At 38.4% G+C, this 20,095-nt stretch overlaps 2 protein-coding genes across 2 annotated transcripts in view; one reads left to right on the top strand and one right to left on the bottom strand.

Moving 5' to 3' along the window:
• The window catches only part of dcun1d4 (DCN1, defective in cullin neddylation 1, domain containing 4 (S. cerevisiae)), a 30,030-nt gene extending 10,457 nt beyond the window's left edge, over nucleotides 1–19,573 (top strand). The window contains exon 11 of the mRNA XM_058378588.1: nucleotides 25–19,573. Coding sequence (XP_058234571.1) covers nucleotides 25–80 — 56 coding nt within the window. The 3' untranslated portion in view covers nucleotides 81–19,573. The remainder of the gene's footprint in view (nucleotides 1–24) is intronic.
• sgcb (sarcoglycan, beta (dystrophin-associated glycoprotein)) overlaps nucleotides 18,870–20,095 on the bottom strand; it is a 6,665-nt gene continuing 5,439 nt past the window's right edge. Inside the window, exon 6 of the mRNA XM_058378587.1 lies at nucleotides 18,870–19,988. Coding sequence (XP_058234570.1) covers nucleotides 19,782–19,988 — 207 coding nt within the window. The 3' untranslated portion in view covers nucleotides 18,870–19,781. The remainder of the gene's footprint in view (nucleotides 19,989–20,095) is intronic.

The following is a 20,095-nucleotide window of genomic DNA, read 5'->3' as shown; positions in this document are numbered from 1 at the left end:
GATTTTCCTGTTTTTGTATTTCAGGGCCAGTTTTGTTGGATGAGTTTGTGGAGTGGTACAAAGACCGGGAGATGTCATAGCAACAACCGTCATTGCCTCTACCATCACCAACATCTAGAAACTAATCAGCGACAGGCACCGTGGCATCAGTGACAGAAATGACTTAGAAATGGTCCTTACAAACAAAACAAATTAACTGGACCAGGTGGGGCAAACTGTAGGTATCCTGCCAGTGAATTTTGTGCGTGTGTGTGCGTGTGTGAGAGAGTGTGAGAGAGAATAAGTGAAAGCGTTTCACAGTGTAACGTTCACATGTTGCCCTTCTCATAAGGGTTATGTGTGAGCGTCATCACTGATGATAAATAGGTAAAACAGCACCTCAAGCCCTAAATTCTTACCTGATGTCCCGACCAACCTGCAATGCATCATGGGAAAGCACATAGCCAAGCTCAGTGCCGCTCCCTGCCACCCTACAGTACTGTGACATGTCTAACTGTGAATGTTTGAAATAGGTGTTTAAGATGGGTGATCTGTGATATTCGACATGGTAGGATTTAACTCCTAAATCCCTAAATAGTTCCCTTTTTGTGCTAACTGATTAAACATTATGGGGTCGTGTCAAATACAGACTCGGAAGAATCAATAATGATTTTAAAAAGAAAAAAAAAAACGTAGCCATTGCTGCTGATGATCATCTGCCCAAACATCAGATGTTCTGACAGAACATCTCACCTGTTACATTACATTAAATCTTAAAAAGACTCACATGTTACAGTGCAAAGTTTTACAAGAGAAATATTAATAAGACAGCCTTTCTTTAAACAACCAGATTAATCACAGACGAGAGCAGGGTTTTATTAACTGTGAACTAGTCATAAAAAAAAAAGTCCTTACAGAACGTTTTCTAAAGCGCTTATTGCCGTTTCATTGTCCAGATGATCTTAATCTGATCAATTACACGAGCTAATTGTACAAATTTATCATATAATGACATAACACATAACAGTCCCTGCCATTAAGCTGTTTATTTTCTCCTTAAAGGCTCATTTGACCACTTTAATTTATCATCATTCTTCCTCGTTAAGTCCACATCTTTAAATAACACATCATTTAGCTCCGTGCTGTAAAATCACAGACGTTGCCTGGCTTGGCTGTTGTTCTGCACAAAAAATGCCAGAGGAGGTGACGGTTAAATACTGACTTTTATTTTCATTTGTTATCTTTCAAGTTACGAATTTGTGGCCACCATACAAACTTGCAGATCGCTCTGTTAGAGACAGATCTCTTCTGTCTTTCTGTTTTGTTTTTTGTTGTTGTTGTTATTACAGTTATAACAACATCTGTAACAAAAAAAAAAGTGGAGGCTAAAAATATTTGTCCTTCATTGGACCGAGTAATGTAACAGGATTTTGATATTAAAAAAAAAAAAAAAAGTTTGATATTTCTTGGGCAATATGCTAAAAAATCTTCCAGTGTGCCAACATTAAGAGAGGATTATTGCTATGAAGTTGTTTTGCTTTTATTTTTTATTTTTCCCTCTATTAAGAAAGCTTTGTTACGACGTTCGAGTGAGACATTAAAAGCTTTTTAAAAGAAATTTGCACACAAGTCTCCAGATTGCCCTGGGTCACTACACTTCTATAGATGATGTAAAATGTTTATATCAGTCTCCTATCAGAGCTGTATGTGTCATTGCCCCCTAAGTCTTTTTTTTTTTTTTTTTTACGCCCTTATCGGTGCGCACTTATACTTTTATGCTCTCCACTTGGGTACTTGGACTCAGGCTGATTTACGTTAATGGATCACCCACAGACACGGTTTGTTCTGCCTGCCTGTTGTTCCGAACAAGTGTTCCTTCAATTCCCGTATTACACAGATAAAATGGCAGGTTGAGGCCGTTTCTTGAAGTGGGAGAGACATGTGACGGGGAAACAAGCTTCCACAACAAGACCGTAAAAGCCCATAGTGACTGTTGCATAGCAACCGTTTAACATTCTAGTTACATTTGTAAAATGTTCAGTTTCGTCTCTGGCTGTGGTGTGAAGCTAACTGGTCATCTGAGTGGACAAATAAGTGCATGCGTACTCCATGCAGAGCTGTCTGAGTATAAATGATTTTTTTTTTTTTTTTTTTTTTTTTTTTTTGTAAATGTTACGGTTCTTTGTACAGGTATTTGTGAATTTATTGTGCTGAATTTTTTTTTTTTCCACAGCCATGGAGTCATTGTTTTATGAAAATCATGATTGTCATGGTATCTAACGCTTAAATACACTTTCAACCTCATTTGCTGAAACGTTTCTGTTTGCTTTTTTTAAACTTCACCATTTTCACCCAGAAGCCATTGCAGAACCTCAGTTTATCCACAACTCATGTTGAATTTAAGCGCTTGCAAGATTAACATCATGAAAAAAACTAGAGCGGCCAATGTTTTGGTTTTTCTCATAGAACTCACTAACAAATACGATGCAAAAACCATAAATTTTAATAAATAGGTTGTTAGATGTAGTTAGAATATGTAGGAGCTACATGGCATGACTAGAGTTAGGTAATTACAGTTAGAAAATCAGACTGGAAAATTGTGTAAATCTGTAATAATGTAAATGAAGTATATGACTGGGATAGTTTTACCATTAGATGTGTTTCTTTTCATGTATTAAAACTCTAACCACTGAACATATAATATCTGAGCACCACTAAAAGAGTAACAACATCTTTGGGTTCATGATTTTGCTTTCCAGTGATTACCAACTGTGTGTATGCTTTTACAGCGTTTACAAGAATAGGTGAGCTGACATGAAAGAAATTCCATATGAAGCCCTGAATTTTGGGCGAAGCAACAATTTTGTAGCGGTGAATCTTTCTGAATTCGGTTAATATCAGTATTTTGGAAACAAACGACTATGACGTGCAATCTGGAGATCGTGTAACCGGACACTACATTTGTTCCTGTGGCAGTGTTCGATTAGCAGATCTCTGTGTTATGACTGTTTTGTTAGCAATGTTGGCTAACGCAGGTAGGATTGGCTGACTATCTCATCTGACTGTGTATATATGTAATGAGTGTGTATATGTGTCTGTTTTCACTGTAACCTATCTCTACATTCAGTATATAAAGAGGTTTGTTAACGAATTGTGCCATTTTATCTTTCATACATTTTTTGTGAAAAATCTTGCATTTGTTTTTGCCATAGCACCCCCTCCCATGTGCTAGGTATATGCTGCTATCTGAGACCCAAGCATGTTTTTCTACTGTAATAATTCTGCATAATATTAAGATAAAAACCATACATTTCCCAGGTGTGCTTAGAGTTTAATTTTGACTCACATTGCCATAGATATTTATTCTTTGCATACATTCCTTGTACTTTTGTGAACAATATCCAAAAATAAAAAGAAACAACTACAAAAGATAAATGGTTAAATTAATTTATAAAATTGTGACAGATCCTTAGCGGTGAGTATGCATGTCTGAATATTTAGTGTATCACTAGAATTAAACGAAAGTTACTAAAATATCAACTTTGTCTGAATTAGTGACATTTCTAAAATCAGTATTCTGTTATGATCTACTTAAACACATACATTAATGTATAAAATTAAATCAAAAAGTCTTTTTTACATAGTTAAATAGTTTAGGAAATATTAATAAGGTCCCCTCAAAGGTCGCCTTGAACCTCATCAATCCCAAAGCACAGAAATAACTCGGATCTGAGGGCTGAGATATTCCTGTCAGTTTCGGCAACATCTACTTCCTCAAAGTTTCCAGTGTCTTTCCTCCCTTTAGACACTCTGGGTTCAGCGTCATCCTCCATTATTAACTGAGAAGCTTGCTTATTGATCACTTTCCTGAGAGGTGAAAGACTCAGAGTTCAGACTGAACCCATCCATTGCTCTTCTCTTCTGCTGAAACAACAATCTTCTCCGTTCCTGCTTTTGACGGGCCAGAGAGGTGTCTCTCAGATACTCTCTGATGTCGTCTTTTCCTGGAGAAGCTGCAGGTTCATCAGGGCTGGATTGGGATCCATCCTGAAGTGCAGACTCTGTTGTTGATAATGCTATCCTACTGCTTGCTCCATGTGTTTTTGCATATTTCATGTCACTAGATGAAGAATTCGAACTTGTTTGTCCGAAAACCTCTTCTGCTTGAATAAATACTTGATCTGGCAGCCTGTAAACATCCGGGTTTGATGTATACGGTGATCTCTTTAGCTCTGGAAGTTGGTGTAACCTACTAGTTTCTGTGGTAACTTTCATTCCAGATGCCTCATCTTGTAGCTGTGAAAGGTCTCTAGCAGTTCCTGGTGTTACAGTTGTTGTAAACATCCTTGATTCTGTTGATTCTGAGAGAGAAGGAGACGGGTAAGGAGTCTGGGTAAGAGGTTCAGACTCCCTGAACTGACGGTATCTAATTAGCCTTGGTTCTCCATCTGTTTGGCCAAAGGACCCAGTTTTCTTTGTAGGAAGTTTGAACACATCCTCAGATGGCCGGTAATGTTCTGACTGCGTGATATGAACATTTCTTTTTACTTTTGCCAGGTGAATAAAAGATAAATCTAATGATCCAAATACAGTATCTGCAGCATTACTTGATTTATCATTTGCTGCTGTTTTGTGTTGATACTCAGATTGTGTAAAGACAGGAGCATTTGTGGTCATTTTCTCAGATGGAGATTGTGACTGATGTGAGGGATAAGGTTCAGAGTGTGTAAACTGAATGTATCTGTTGAGTCTTGGTAGTGAATTAAGATTTGTTCCTAGTTGACCAAGGAAACTGTCTTCTGTTACAGGAGGTTTGACTTCAGCCCTGGATAAATCTGATCCCCATAAGTCTGTTTTCTTCATGACATTGTCTGTGACTCCATGGGTGTTGGGTGGAGTTGAATGTTGTGTGAACTGAATGTATCTCTTCACCTTGGGCAGTTCTCCAATATCCATTTCATTATAAAAAGTGTCTTCAGTGTTTGACTTGCTATTAGCAAGCGAAGAACTGGATGTCAGTAATTCTGGTTTTGTCAAAAATGGTCTAGCTGTTTGTCTGTCTAAAGACAGTGATGAAGGCTGAGTAGAACTCTGTGAGAACTGAATGTATCTTTTCACTTTTGGTATCTCAGAAGATGCACCAATTGGTCTAGAGAAATTGTGATCACCAGTAGCTGGTTGCATATAATCTTCAGATGCTAAATCCTTTATTTCTGAGCTAGCATGTATTGATTTTTCTGTCCTGTTGACTAAAGAGTGCATCACTGGAGGTTGTAAGTGAGGTTCAGCTCGTGTGAACTGAATGTATCTTTTCACCTTTGGCAGTCCTTCAAATGATGAACCTGTTTGATCAAAGAAATCGACTCTCTTAATGGTGGGACTTCCTTTATCAGCAGATCCTGTAGTCTGCAATTTTGTTGAGAATGCTGGACTGACATGTTCAGTAATCACAGATGTTGAGGTAGACTGAGATGAAGGTTGAGGTTCAGTCTGTGTGAACTGAATGTATCGTTTTACTTTTGGCATTTCATTAAAAGACGTGTCTGTTTGTCTGAAGAAAGGGTCTTCCTTCATGACTGTACTTTGTTTTTTCTGGAATGAAGAATCAGGGATACTAGACTCTGTTTTTGTTGCCAACACTGGTGTGACTATTTCAGTTTTGAAAAATGGTAATTCAGACTGATCTTTGATGTTTACAGGAGGCCGGGTTCGAGGATAAGCTGTGGATTGTGAAAATTGAATATATTTCTTTACCTTGGGCACTTCATCAAGGGATACAAGTTGCCCAAAGAAGTTGTCTTGCTTTTTTGGAAGGATGTCTTTGTCAGATAAAGAACTGGATCTAACAGGGTTGATATCAACCCTGGATAAATCTGATCCCCATAAGTCTGTTTTCTTCACTACATTATCTGTGGCTCCATGGGTGTTTGAAGACTTTGGTGGAGTTGAATGTTGTTGTGTGAACTGAATATATCTCTTCACCTTGGGCAGTTCACTAACATCCATTTTCTTAAAGAAAGGGTCTTCAGAAGAACTGGACGTCAATAATTCTGGTTTTGTCAAAACTGGTCTAGCTGTTTGTCTGTCTAAAGCCAGTGATGAAGGCTGTGAGAACTGAATGTATCTTCTCACTTTTGGTATCTCAGAAGATGCACCAATTGGTCCAAAGAAATTGTGTTGACCAACAGCTGGTTGCATATAATCTTCAGATGCTAAGTCCTTCATCTTTTGTTCTGAACTAGCATGTATTGATTTTTCTGTCCTGTTGGATAAAGTGTGCATCACTGGAGGTTGTATGCGAGGTTCAGCTCGTGTGAACTGAATGTATCTTTTCACCTTTGGCAGTTCTTCAAATGATGAACCTGTTGGACCAAAGAAATCGACTCTCTTAATGGTGGGACTTATTTTATCCTCAGATCTTGTAGACTGCATTTTTGTCAAGAATGTTGGTGTGACACATTCTGTAGTTACAGAAAGTGTGGGTGCAGATTGTGTGAATTGAATGTACCTCTTTACTTTTGGCACTCCATGCAGAGATGCATCGATTTGCACAAAGAAATTATCTCCAGCACTGTGAGGTTTAACAGTGACCAGAGTTGTTTTTATTTCATGTGTTATTTGTTCTTCACTTAGCGGATATCTTTTCTTTGAGGGACGGTATTGTGATGAAGTTTGGTAATAAGATTCCGATTGTGAGAACAGAATGTGTCTCTTTACTTTTGGCACGTCAGCAAATAATATAGGTGTTTGCCCAAAGAAGGTGCCTCCCTGAATGGTTGGAGTGATGTGCTCATGCACTGTTTGAGGCTCAGGTGGCCTGAACTGGACATATTTCTGTACCTTTGGCATTACCTGCAGAGATATACTTTGTCCTTCATAGGAAATACTGATTGTGTCAGATGGAGATTCCGTTTTTGACACTACAACTGGTGTAGAAACTTTGGGTGTCAGGTCATTTGAGATTTGTGATTCGGATGGTAAAAACTGACCATACTGTTTTACTTCAGGTACTTCAGCAAACTGGATGTATCGCTGTACCTTTGGCATTGCTTGCAGTAATATACTTTGTCCTCCATAGGAAATACTGATAGTGTCTGGTGGAGATTCTGTTTTGGACACTACAACAGGAGTAGCCACTTTGGGTGTCAGGTCACTTGAGATTTGTGATTCGGATGGTAAAAACTGACCATATTGTTTTACTTTAGGAACTTCAGAAAACTGGATATATCGCTGTACCTTTGGCATTGCTTGTAGTGATATACTTTGTCCTTCATAGGAAATACTGACTGTGTCAGATGGAGATTCTCTTTTGGACACTACAACAGGAGTAGCCACTTTGGGTGTCAGGTCACTTGAGATTTGTGATTCGGATGGTAAAAACTGACCATACTGTTTTACTTTAGGAACTTCAGAAAACTGGATATATCTCTGTACCTTTGGCATTGCTTGTAGTGATATACTTTGCCCTCCATAGGAAATACTGATTGGGTCAGATGGAGATTCTGTTTTTGACACTACCACAGGAGTAGTCACTTTGGGTGTTGAATCACTTGAGATTTGTGATTCGGATGGTGAAAACTGACCATACTGTTTTACTTCAGGTACTTCAGCAAACTGGATGTATCGCTGTACCTTTGGCATTGCTTGCAGTAATATACTTTGTCCTCCATAGGAAATACTGATAGTGTCTGGTGGAGATTCTGTTTTGGACACTACAACAGGAGTAGCCACTTTGGGTGTCAGGTCACATGAGATTTGTGATTCGGATGGTAAAAACTGACCATACTGTTTTACTTTAGGTACTTCAGCAAACTGGATGTATCGCTGTACCTTTGGCATTGCTTGTAGTGATATACTTTGCCCTCCATAGGAAATACTGATAGTGTCTGGTGGAGATTCTGTTTTTGACACTACCACAGGAGTAGTCACTTTGGGTGTTGAATCACTTGAGATTTGTGATCCGGATGGTGAAAACTGACCATACTGTTTTACTTTAGGTACTTCAGCAAACTGGATGTATCGCTGTACCTTTGGCATTGCTTGCAGTAATATACTTTGTCCTCCATAGGAAATACTGATAGTGTCTGGTGGAGATTCTGTTTTGGACACTACAACAGGAGTAGCCACTTTGGGTGTCAGGTCACATGAGATTTGTGATTCGGATGGTAAAAACTGACCATACTGTTTTACTTTAGGTACTTCAGCAAACTGGATGTATCGCTGTACCTTTGGCATTGCTCGCAGTAATATACTTTGTCCTCCATAGGAAATACTGATAGTGTCTGGTGGAGATTCTGTTTTGGACACTACAACAGGAGTAGCCACTTTGGGTGTCAGGTCACATGAGATTTGTGATTCGGATGGTAAAAACTGACCATACTGTTTTACTTTAGGTACTTCAGAAAACTGGATATATCGCTGTACCTTTGGCATTGCTTGTAGTGATATACTTTGTCCTTCATAGGAAATACTGACTGTGTCAGATGGAGATTCTCTTTTGGACACTACAACAGGAGTAGCCACTTTGGGTGTCAGGTCACTTGAGATTTGTGATTCGGATGGTAAAAACTGACCATACTGTTTTACTTTAGGAACTTCAGAAAACTGGATATATCGCTGTACCTTTGGCATTGCTTGTAGTGATATACTTTGTCCTTCATAGGAAATACTGATTGTGTCAGATGGAGATTCTCTTTTAGACACTACAACAGGAGTAGTCACTTTGGGTATTGAATCACTTGAGATTTGTGATCTGGATGGTGAAAACTGACCATACTGTTTTACTTTAGGTACTTCAGCAAACTGGATGTATCGCTGTACCTTTGGCATTGCTTGCAGTAATATACTTTGTCCTCCATAGGAAATACTGATAGTGTCTGGTGGAGATTCTGTTTTGGACACTACAACAGGAGTAGCCACTTTGGGTGTCAGGTCACTTGAGATTTGTGATTCGGATGGTAAAAACTGACCATACTGTTTTACTTTAGGTACTTCAGAAAACTGGATATATCGCTGTACCTTTGGGATTGCTTGTAGTGATATACTTTGTCCTTCATAGGAAATACTGACTGTGTCAGATGGAGATTCTCTTTTGGACACTACAACAGGAGTAGTCACTTTGGGTATTGAATCACTTGAGATTTGTGATTCGGATGGTAAAAACTGACCATACTGTTTTACTTTAGGTACTTCAGAAAACTGGATATATCGCTGTACCTTTGGCATTGCTTGTAGTGATATACTTTGTCCTTCATAGGAAATACTGACTGTGTCAGATGGAGATTCTCTTTTGGACACTACAACAGGAGTAGTCACTTTGGGTATTGAATCACTTGAGATTTGTGATTCGGATGGTGAAAACTGACCATACTGTTTTACTTTAGGTACTTCAGCAAACTGGATGTATCGCTGTACCTTTGGCATTGCTTGCAGTAATATACTTTGTCCTCCATAGGAAATACTGATAGTGTCTGGTGGAGATTCTGTTTTGGACACTACAACAGGAGTAGCCACTTTGGGTGTCAGGTCACTTGAGATTTGTGATTCGGATGGTAAAAACTGACCATACTGTTTTACTTTAGGTACTTCAGAAAACTGGATATATCGCTGTACCTTTGGGATTGCTTGTAGTGATATACTTTGTCCTTCATAGGAAATACTGACTGTGTCAGATGGAGATTCTCTTTTGGACACTACAACAGGAGTAGTCACTTTGGGTATTGAATCACTTGAGGTTTGTGATTCGGATGGTAAAAACTGACCATACTGTTTTACTTTAGGTACTTCAGAAAACTGGATATATCGCTGTACCTTTGGCATTGCTTGTAGTGATATACTTTGTCCTTCATAGGAAATACTGACTGTGTCAGATGGAGATTCTCTTTTGGACACTACAACAGGAGTAGTCACTTTGGGTGTTGAATCACTTGAGATTTGTGATCCGGATGGTGAAAACTGACCATACTGTTTTACTTTAGGTACTTCAGCAAACTGGATGTATCGTTGTACCTTTGGCATTGCTTGCAGTAATATACTTTGTCCTCCATAGGAAATACTGATAGTGTCTGGTGGAGATTCTGTTTTGGACACTATAACAGGAATAGTCACTTTGGGTATTGAATCACTTGAGATTTGTGATTTGGATGGTGAAAACTGACCATACTGTTTTACTTTAGGTACTTCAGCAAACTGGATGTATCGTTGTACCTTTGGCATTGCTTGCAGTAATATACTTTGTCCTCCATAGGAAATACTGATAGTGTCTGGTGGAGATTCTGTTTTGGACACTACAACAGGAGTAGCCACTTTGGGTGTCAGGTCACTTGAGATTTGTGATCCGGATGGTGAAAACTGACCATACTGTTTTACTTTAGGTACTTCAGCAAACTGGATATATCGCTGTACCTTTGGCATTGCTTGTAGTGATATACTTTGTCCTTCATAGGAAATACTGACTGTGTCAGATGGAGATTCTCTTTTGGACACTACAACAGGAGTAGCCACTTTGGGTGTCGAATCACTTGAGATTTGTGATTCGGATGGTAAAAATTGACCATACTGTTTTACTTTAGGTACTTCAGCAAACTGGACATATCTCTGTACCTTTGGCATTGCTTGCAGTGATACACTTTGTCCTTCATAGGAAATACTGATTGTGTCAGATGGAGATTCTCTTTTTGACACTACAACAGGAGTAGTCACTTTGGGTGTCAGGTGGTCACTTGAGATTTGTGATTCGGATGGTAAAAATTGACCATACTGTTTTACTTTAGGTACTTCAGCAAACTGGATATGTCTCTGTACCTTTGGCATTGCTTGTAGTGATATACTTTGTCCTTCATAGGAAATACTGACTGGGTCAGATGGAGATTCTGTTTTGGACACTACCACAGATGGTGAAAACTGAACATACCGTTTTACTTTGGGTAGGTCATCCAAGGATGCATCAATCTTGGCAAAGAAATTATCCTCAGGAGAGAATTTCTTTGATTCAGTTTTCACAACTTCAGTAGGGATGATTTTTTCAGTGGAACGAGGTGGAGGTTGAATTGGAGGATATGACTGACTTTGTGAGAAATGAAGATATCTCTTTACTCGTGTAATTGGATCCAAGGTTTGATCAATCTTTCCAAAGATACTGTCATCAATAGATGAACTCACATGAGACTCGCCTGATTCGGATATTCTGTCTACTTCAGATATGGACTTCTGTTGATGTGGAGATTTGGGCTCGGACATCGAGAACCGAATAGAATTTTTCAGCTTTGGTTGTCCGTCAAAGGCTTGTCCTATTGTTACAAAGAAATTTTCATTTGTGGTGGGGCCGACAGTTTCTGAAGGTGTTATGGGCTGTTTTTTGAAAGATAACCCTAAGGAGCCCCCAGTTCCTTTACTGTTTGTGGTTGCTGTATCAGGTTCTGGCTGGACGGCTTTCTTAGTTTCAGACCCACTTCGGTTAAACAGCCGTGCACTTAGTCCACTAAGACCTTTAAATATCCCTCTTTCTTTTTCTTTACTGCTCTTGACCTCTATATCTGTACTGCTTGAGGAGTTGTCATAGTCCATATTAAGAAGGCTTTCTGGGCTTTTGACCGCTATTGCATCAGTGGTAGAATCCTTATCTTCTAATCTTATCTCAAGACTCCTGGGGTATTCTCCTTGTTCATCTTCATCTTCTTTACTACTAGTAAGTGATACATCTTCCATCAGGCTGGTGGCCTTTTGACTGGTCCTGTAAACAGGATGCACATGATATTGTGCAGGTTCATCTTCATAATCACTATTTGAGGAAGGATAGGATTCTTTGTACTCAGTAAACAGCTCATCATCAAAACTGTCCCCTTGAGTGTAAGTCATGTGTATGTCTGTTGGGTCCAGGGTAATAGTGTCATGTCTTTTGCCTGTTTTTGGGTTTTTATTTTGGATATCTACTTCAGAATCGGAAAATCTGTTTTCATCGTAGTTGATGTCATCATTTTCTGAGTAGGAAATCTGTGTTTCTAATTCTTCATCATCCTCTGGGTTGACTTTGTGTTCTGTGGGTCCTCCTTCACTTTCTCCACTTTTACTTGAGTTACAGGAGCTTGGTCTATCGGACAGTTCATCTACAGACATTTCTTTTTTAATATTTGGATAACCAAGAGCAGCAACATGTGAAACACGACTACTTGATCTTGGAGAGCCCTCAGTGAATGAAAAACTCTCTCCACTGTCATTCCATAAATCTGGGTCCAGTTCATCCACACTCTCTTCCTTCGATTCGGACATCTTCAATGGAAATGGGTCAGTAATAAATCCTGGTATTGTTGCCTGCTGGTCGGTGCTGGTTTGTTCATCTTCTTTGTTATATATGCTGACTGTAGGGGAATCTACACTTTGCTCAATTGACTCTTTTATCTCATAAGATTCTTGCTGTTCACCTGAGAGAGAGGATGTGGGTGAAATACTCTGGTCAAATTCTGCAGTGTCTTCTGGGTCTGGGATATATTCAAACTGCATTCCTTTGCTACTTTCTGCAGTTAGGTTCTCATAAGCTGTTGGGCTTGTCATTTCTTTGTTTTCCTCTCTTAGTGGCACTTCTTTGTGCACTGCAACATCTGTATTGCTCCCAGATGAATTGCCTTCTACAGTGACATAATATGGAACACCTCCTTGTTCATGTATTTCTGTAACCCCTCCAAATGTCACTCTTGGACCTTCGTGCACTTCTTGTTCTTGGTCATCTGTATCTGTATAGCCTTCGTTCACATATGGCCTCTGTGCAGTCGAGGAAGTCCGTGAGTTTGGAGGTGATGTAGTAGACTTTCTCTTGCTTCGTATTTGTTTGTAGCATTTTTCCAGAAATGGTCTTAAAACAACACCAAGTACAAAGGCCACAATGAATGTGATGATGACAGACAGAGAGACAGCTAATGCAAACTGAGATTGTTGGACAGCTCTTACAACTGGCACATTCCTCTGTATATTGTCTTTATCCACTGAGTTAAGTGCAAATGAACCAATTTGTGCTTCTCGGCGCAGTCTTCTATCATGAGCTCTTTTACGAACATGTAGGCTGAAAACTGACACATGCTCCTCCTGATATCCTGAGATGCAGACATAAAGTCCTGCATCACGTTCTGTGGCTTTACTTATATGAAGGAATCTTTGGCTGTCAGAGATTTGGCCATGGGGTGTCCACCAATGAGTGTGCATGAAATCTGGAAAAAAATAAATATAATTTCATAATTATGACCAATATACTATGAGGGCTGTTAGTAAGCAGTACTGATATATGAACAATAGAACATTAGATGCCATGTGAACAACTGAATTAGTACCTTGGTTGGCAGTGCTACAGGAAAGAATAAATTCCATCCCCTCATCTACAGTCACCTCTTTTTTGACACCAGGTGTGCTATATACAGGTTGTGGGCAGGCAAGATCTGATTCCTCCAAGTACAGCAAGCTCTTTCCAGCATGATGAGGGGGAGAGAAACACACCACTTCCCATGCAGGATTTCCCAGTTCACTGTCAAAGCTGAGCCATCTTCTTATGGTCTTTAAGTTACAGTCACAGCTCCACCTATTTCCGGAAATATCCACCAACACGTTTAAGTTCCGTAGAGACAGGTAGGCTGGGACAGGTATGGTGGCCAGCAGGTTATAGCTCACATCAAGGACCTAGGTGATATAATGGACACATTAGCTATTAATTTGGTCTCCACAAAATATTTCAAATAGATTACAAGACATGGTTTGTTACTTTTAGTTCTTGCAGGTCTTTAAAGGCTTCTGGGTGGATGGTGTTAATGAGGTTATACTGAAGGTGAAGCTCATTCAAGTGAGTACAACCAGCCAAGTCTGCAGGACCAATCTCAGAGATTCTGTTGTGGGAGAGCTGGAGCACCTTTAGGGATTTAATATTTCCCAGTCCTAGAATGGAGAAGTGAGATTGACATCTGATTTTTTATGTTTAGCATACATGTCTTTATATCTTCTGTGAAATGACTAAATGTGTCTTGTGTGGCACTGTAGAGTTGAGATCCTCAAATCCTCCTTTTGCCCTTGGAATATTCTTGTTATGGCTTTACTCATTTGATGGTCATGTCAGCAAATATGGTTTTACTTTGCGTTTATGCACGACTGCTTGTAGTTTTTGTTCTGTCACTATAGATGGGTGCATTATAACGCAAACCTTCTGTGCTGTACCACTGTCTATGACCACGACTACATTTTATCAATACATCCTGCCATTTTTCACAGTAAAAAAGATTTACAGTGTTATACATTGCAGGATTTGACTGTAATGTCAGATGAAAGGTTATCTAAGCTTGTACTACCACAATCACAAGTCATACAGTGAGAGAAATTTAGGTAACACTTTATTAGAAAAATATCTGCTTTGGGCCTTAATATCTCCGTTATAAACTCCGACTCATTCCCACAGAACACATGCCATTAAAAACTGGGTTTATGAGATACAAGACATGCTGTGACACCTAGGACCAAAGGTAATAAATCCTTCCTTAATAAATTTCTTGCTTTTTAAAAAATAATTTTCCTCCTTTTCAAAATGTATGCACAGCATTATGAAGTGACATCATGTACCAATTTTCTTGAAATTAAAAAAATGTAATCAAAATGAATAAAACCGATCCCCCTATTTTCATCTCTTCAGATTTATACACGGTTCTCATACATGGAAATAAGGCTGTTTTCCACCCCACATTTTTAACTAATAGCACCATATTAATGTTAGTCATTTTTTTGGCGCAAAGGAGTACATTAATTAAACATGAACATCGTCACAGTTCTGAGAATTGTGTAGTGAAATATAAATATAATAGGGTAGCGATTTATAATTACTGTGTATAAGAGTAATCTTAAGTGTTTGCTTTGTTGGTACTCAGAATAATCATCTGCTCTACTGTTAATACAGATAGCTGCTTCTGTGTCCTCATTTATAGATTTATACTGTATTTTGAGGTAGACTCTGGTGCAGCAGTGTTTCTGTGCAGAAATTAATGTTTTGGCTGTCAGTGCATGAAAAAGAGATGCTTTTATTTTGAGAGCTGTATTGACTGCTGAGCAGAACTGAGAACTGGTCAGGGGTTTATTGGAGAAGAGTAGAAAGTCTTGTGCACACACACACACACACTCAAAAACAGCTAAAAGCTCACTGCCTCTGGGAAAAGCCGAGTTATACCCCAGACCTCTTACAGGATGTTTCCCAAAAACATGATGGTTATGGGATCATTTTGGCACACTTCTTGTCGTTTAGACTGTTGTCGTCTCTTTTAATGTCTCGAAGTTGTGAAAGCTGATCCTGATCTTGCCAATAGGGATGGAAAGCAACCAAAGCCCTTTGGCATTAATTAAGAGTCGTGTGGAAAAACAGACAGAACTCACCAGAGACACCAAATGAAACCTTTGCAGAAAATAGAAAATAAACCCATATATTGTGGAAAATAATTTGGGGAAACACCTGTCTGACACAGAAACAAAATCGTAAAATATTGCTTTTATATAATAATCCTTGTTATTGAATTGATGTAGTAATGATTAAAACTGTAACTGTGAACGGTGCCAAATTGTATGTTTAGTTCCCGGCACTGTCTACTACTGTACCTTATTGCTCCAGTTAACCATTTTAAACCTCCCATAACCCATCAGACACTCCAGATTTATATTCCTCCCACTTAAACTATATCTCTATGCCATTTCTGATAGTTTCACTGTTGTTATTGAATAATTCATTGTAGCTACTAGGAGTTAATTTGTGTGAGTGGGAGCAACAACACATAAATTAAACATTTATGACCCTTCTTACTTCCTTAATCCTGATTTAAAAACCTGGTTATTACTGAAAATATGCTTATTAGAACAAATAAATAAAGATGAGGCACAATTCAGTTATCCAGTGTTTGTGATCAGGTTCATGTGTTAAAGCTGTATGTAATGATGTCAGTTAACTCCTAAACCAATTATTCCTGTTGGTAATGTTGGGATTCTTTGGTTTTCTATTAGATTATGTAAAAATTAGAGATATTCTCCAATGATGCTAATAAACATTGAATAGTTCTATACTACATAAGCCCATCTTTATCTATACCTCAAAAGGGAAAGAAGTAATGTTCCACTTTGCCTGGGACGCACCCATGTGAACACATGTATAACAAAAAGAACATGAGCAATACCGAGACAAAGATAACCATGGAATGTGATGAGATGCATATCTTTTCTTTATAGCCCCTTATAAATCACTGAAATGATTGTGCCCAGCCCTTTAACACTGCATGGGAGAGGGGTGTTCTCACTGGTTAAACAACATGAAGTGATTCGCATTACAGAAGAAAGGCCTAACAATGAGATGAACAACTTAAATTAGTTTTTTAGAATTTCTGTTTGTATGTGCTAATGACAGAGACACTCAAACATTATGCTTCAGTGTAAATCAACCCCACAAACACCACAGTCCAGCTCTGACACATAGAAACTACTGTATATGTTTTAGAAAAGGGCTTTACTGATATACGCCACCTTGCCTTCCAGTTATTAAAACTGGCTTATGAGCTGCTGTACTGTTTATCTGACAATATCAATTATTTTAGATATATTTACTCACCATTCATTTAATTAGGAACACCTAAGGTACAAATCCATCCAGTTATCCTTTCAGCCAATCACGTAGCAGCAGCATAATGCATAATATTATTATGCAGACACAGGTCAAGAGCTTTAGTTATTCTGATGTTTGATGTGAACATTAATCAAAGCTCTTGACCTGAATTCGCATAATATTATACATTGCGCTTCTAATAAACTGACTGTATTATAACTATTACAATACAGCTGAATTACTAGAAACCTGTTGAATTTTAGATTTTGACTGGTCAAAAGATGAATAATCTTCTATAACAGCAGCTCTAGCAACTGCAAGGCAAATAGTTATTTTATTTTTTAGAAGAGGATTGTTTTCATGTATTTTTAAAGGTTTACATTAATGTACATGTTCTAACAGAAACAGCTCACTCACTATTATTCTAATTAACTTGAGAGAGAGAGAGACTGGTAAAGGTACTGTTTATAGCTTTATGTATATGTTATTCTTTAATAAATATTAAGATGTAATTTTTGGAAAAGGTGTAAGAGGAATAAAACACTTTGAGCCATGCTGTTTTAGGAGAGTATTGAACTTCGGGATTTAATCACACTGGGTCACACCACCCCACCGGTCCCTGATTATTTTCCTATAAAAGCATGTCTCATCATATTTAATTCCACGCTTACTAAGTGGAAATGACATCACTGTTGCCAGAGTGGCACAGATTTTTGGACCTGATAAGGTTTCTGAAATATTCTGGGTGTGCCCGTGTGTGAGCGGGTGAAGTTCTCACCTCTTGGCAGACATTTTAGCTGGTTTCTGTCAGCAGACAGTGACTGTAGATCAGGTGCCCAGGACACACATCTCTGTTTTCTTCTAGTCAGGGTCCTAGTTCCCACAATTCCTTGGCTCCCTGAACACATGGATAGACTCTCCAGTGAATTATTTCCCACCCGCAAATGCCAAAGCCCTGGCAAAAACATGTGGCCTGCCCCAAGAGGAGCCAGAGTATGTAAGGCATTATGGGATAGATCCAAGGCAGTGGTTGTTGCTGGGATATGTGAAGGGGCCTTGGGCAGACCCAGTGAGGCACAGTTGACGAGTAAAGTCTCTTCACATAAGCAGGAAGCTGGACAGGCAGGGATGGAGGAGAGGGTTTGTACCCCCCACAGCTGGAAAAACAGAACTGCAATGCAGTGTACAAGGCTGGCCACTAACATCACAGCAAACCCTGTATAATATAGAGATGAAAGTTTTGTACCAGGTCAGTAAGAGGTGCTGTGATGTCAGTGTGCTTAATACTTGAGAAAAATTATTGTTAAATTAAATGATTTTAATCAAGACATCATGTTCTTTTTAATCACTATAGTGAGAGGTGATATATATATATATAATGATCATATATGAAGTTTCTGTTTTCTTTTGTCATTTTAATGTTAATAATTCTTAATGTTTGCCTTTACAATAAAACAATCACAAACCAAACCTCTCTTTAACCCTACAACCATTTGTATTATTAGAAAATAAAAGCAATTTTCTTTCACTAACAGATGTTGTGTATATATTTAGGCTGTGAGAATTTCTTTAAAAAAAAAAAAAAAAATTATTAATAAAATATTTTTGCCTACCTCACACAGCGTTTAAAGCCACTTCAGAGACAACGCTGTAACCCTCGCTCAGTATCGTGTCATCCAAACACTTTTGCTTGTGACAGTGAAATTCTTTGACTTTGTCTCGAACCCACCTAAGATCAAAGTCTACAGTGTATTGCTGAAGTACATGAACACACACACGCTGTTGTAAATAACTTACAATCACGTGTGTAAGTTAATTTCTTACTACGGTTTTGCTCCACCAAAGCATTTTAATAATTATAAAGTAGAGTAAATATAAAATCATATTAGTAAAGCAAATAATCACCAATCCAGAGAAGTTTTTTTATACTCAAATTGATTTATTCAATGCAAACATTTGAATGAAAAATGAATTCCCTTTTAAACTGCAGCTGCTTGTATGCATGTAACACAAGTTAATGACCATTAGAGAAAAAATAAAATGCACCACGGTCATCATTTAAACACATCGTTAAAAGAAAACGACATCTTTCAAATAAATATCACACATGAAAACTACGAGCCAAAGTGTTATTGTATTGCACAAAATATCAAACAACTCAAATACCATATGGTTTCTATTTCCATCTTAGCTGATAGATATTATTTAAAGCACAAAACAAAAATTCTTAAATGACCGACAAAAATAATTTTATCTTTAAGTGCATCCATGCCCTTTTTTTTTAAATTTATTTATTTATTTATTTATTTTTTTGCAGCACACAATGTTTTTAAAATTCTATGGCACTGTGAATACAGTAAACCTGACCAGGCATGACATCTCAGATGCACATTAAATCTTAATGCCATTCTACTATACATCAACCTTATGACTGGAGGCAACAGCAGTTAAGCAGATTAAGTGACTTATGAGTACAGGGTTAAGCCACATGGTGAACAGATCATCCCTTTTAACACAATCTCTATATTGCTAATACATTTCGGTTTCTTGAGGAGGTGAACTGAGGTCTGTTTTAAAGTGAATCCTGGACAACCGAGAATCATGAGAAATTCGGCTGCCGACATAGAACTATATAGAAATATCTCAGACACCCTGTGTAGTGCGTCATGACCCACAAGGCTGCTGTCTGGAGTTTCCCTAAGAGCTTTTATCAGTTTGCAGATGCACCGTGTTCCAGAGAAATAACGTGTTACATTCAAAAACAAAACAAAAAACAAAACAAAAAAAAGATAATACTGCCTTTAAGAAAAAACATCCACCAGAAATTTTCATCAAACCTCCATACTGCATGTACGGACAGCTAAAGAGCAATCGGCTTTAAAAACAATAAAAATGCCAAGGTGAATCAATGATAAATCACCGGCAGCTCTTTGGCCAAGTTCTTACGTAAGAAAAAGGTGAGTGTTTGTGCAGGGTGGGGTTTAACGTTATGAGTAATTATAAAATGAATGTGTGTATAATCTGGACTTAAACACAGCAAAATCAGATGTAATTAGATTTTATGTAATTATGGCTATCTCTATATAAAAAATTCCATGAACTTTATCATGTAGAGCTGTTATCAGTACTTAAAAGCATATCCAGGTGTGTTTCAGCATGTGTGTGTGCGTGTGTGCGTGTGTCTTGTGGAATTCCCCTCCTCTCAGTGCGCCGCTCCACAGGGGTTGTCCGTGGTCTGGCAGCCCATGTTAGGATATTTGACCTGCACTCTGAACAGGGTCCCATCTGCACACATACAGAGCTTGTACCTCTCCAGGCCTTCGTTGAAGTACAGCTCACTCCCCTGAGACGTGTTAGGGATGCGCGATGGACTGAACATCACCGAGCCGTTCAGAATGATGCTGTTGTCCTGCGTATAAACACGGATTAACCTGGTAAGGCTGAGCGGTCCCAGAATTCAGTCACACATCGATTAACGTTTTACTGAAGATTATGCCATCAAATATACATAAACTC

This window comes from Hemibagrus wyckioides, linkage group LG25, assembly GCF_019097595.1.
Source record: "Hemibagrus wyckioides isolate EC202008001 linkage group LG25, SWU_Hwy_1.0, whole genome shotgun sequence".
In the NCBI taxonomy this organism is placed as follows: domain Eukaryota; kingdom Metazoa; phylum Chordata; class Actinopteri; order Siluriformes; family Bagridae; genus Hemibagrus; species Hemibagrus wyckioides.
The sequence above is the reverse complement of the archived record's forward strand: the minus strand, read 5'-3'. Positions and strand labels throughout refer to the sequence as shown.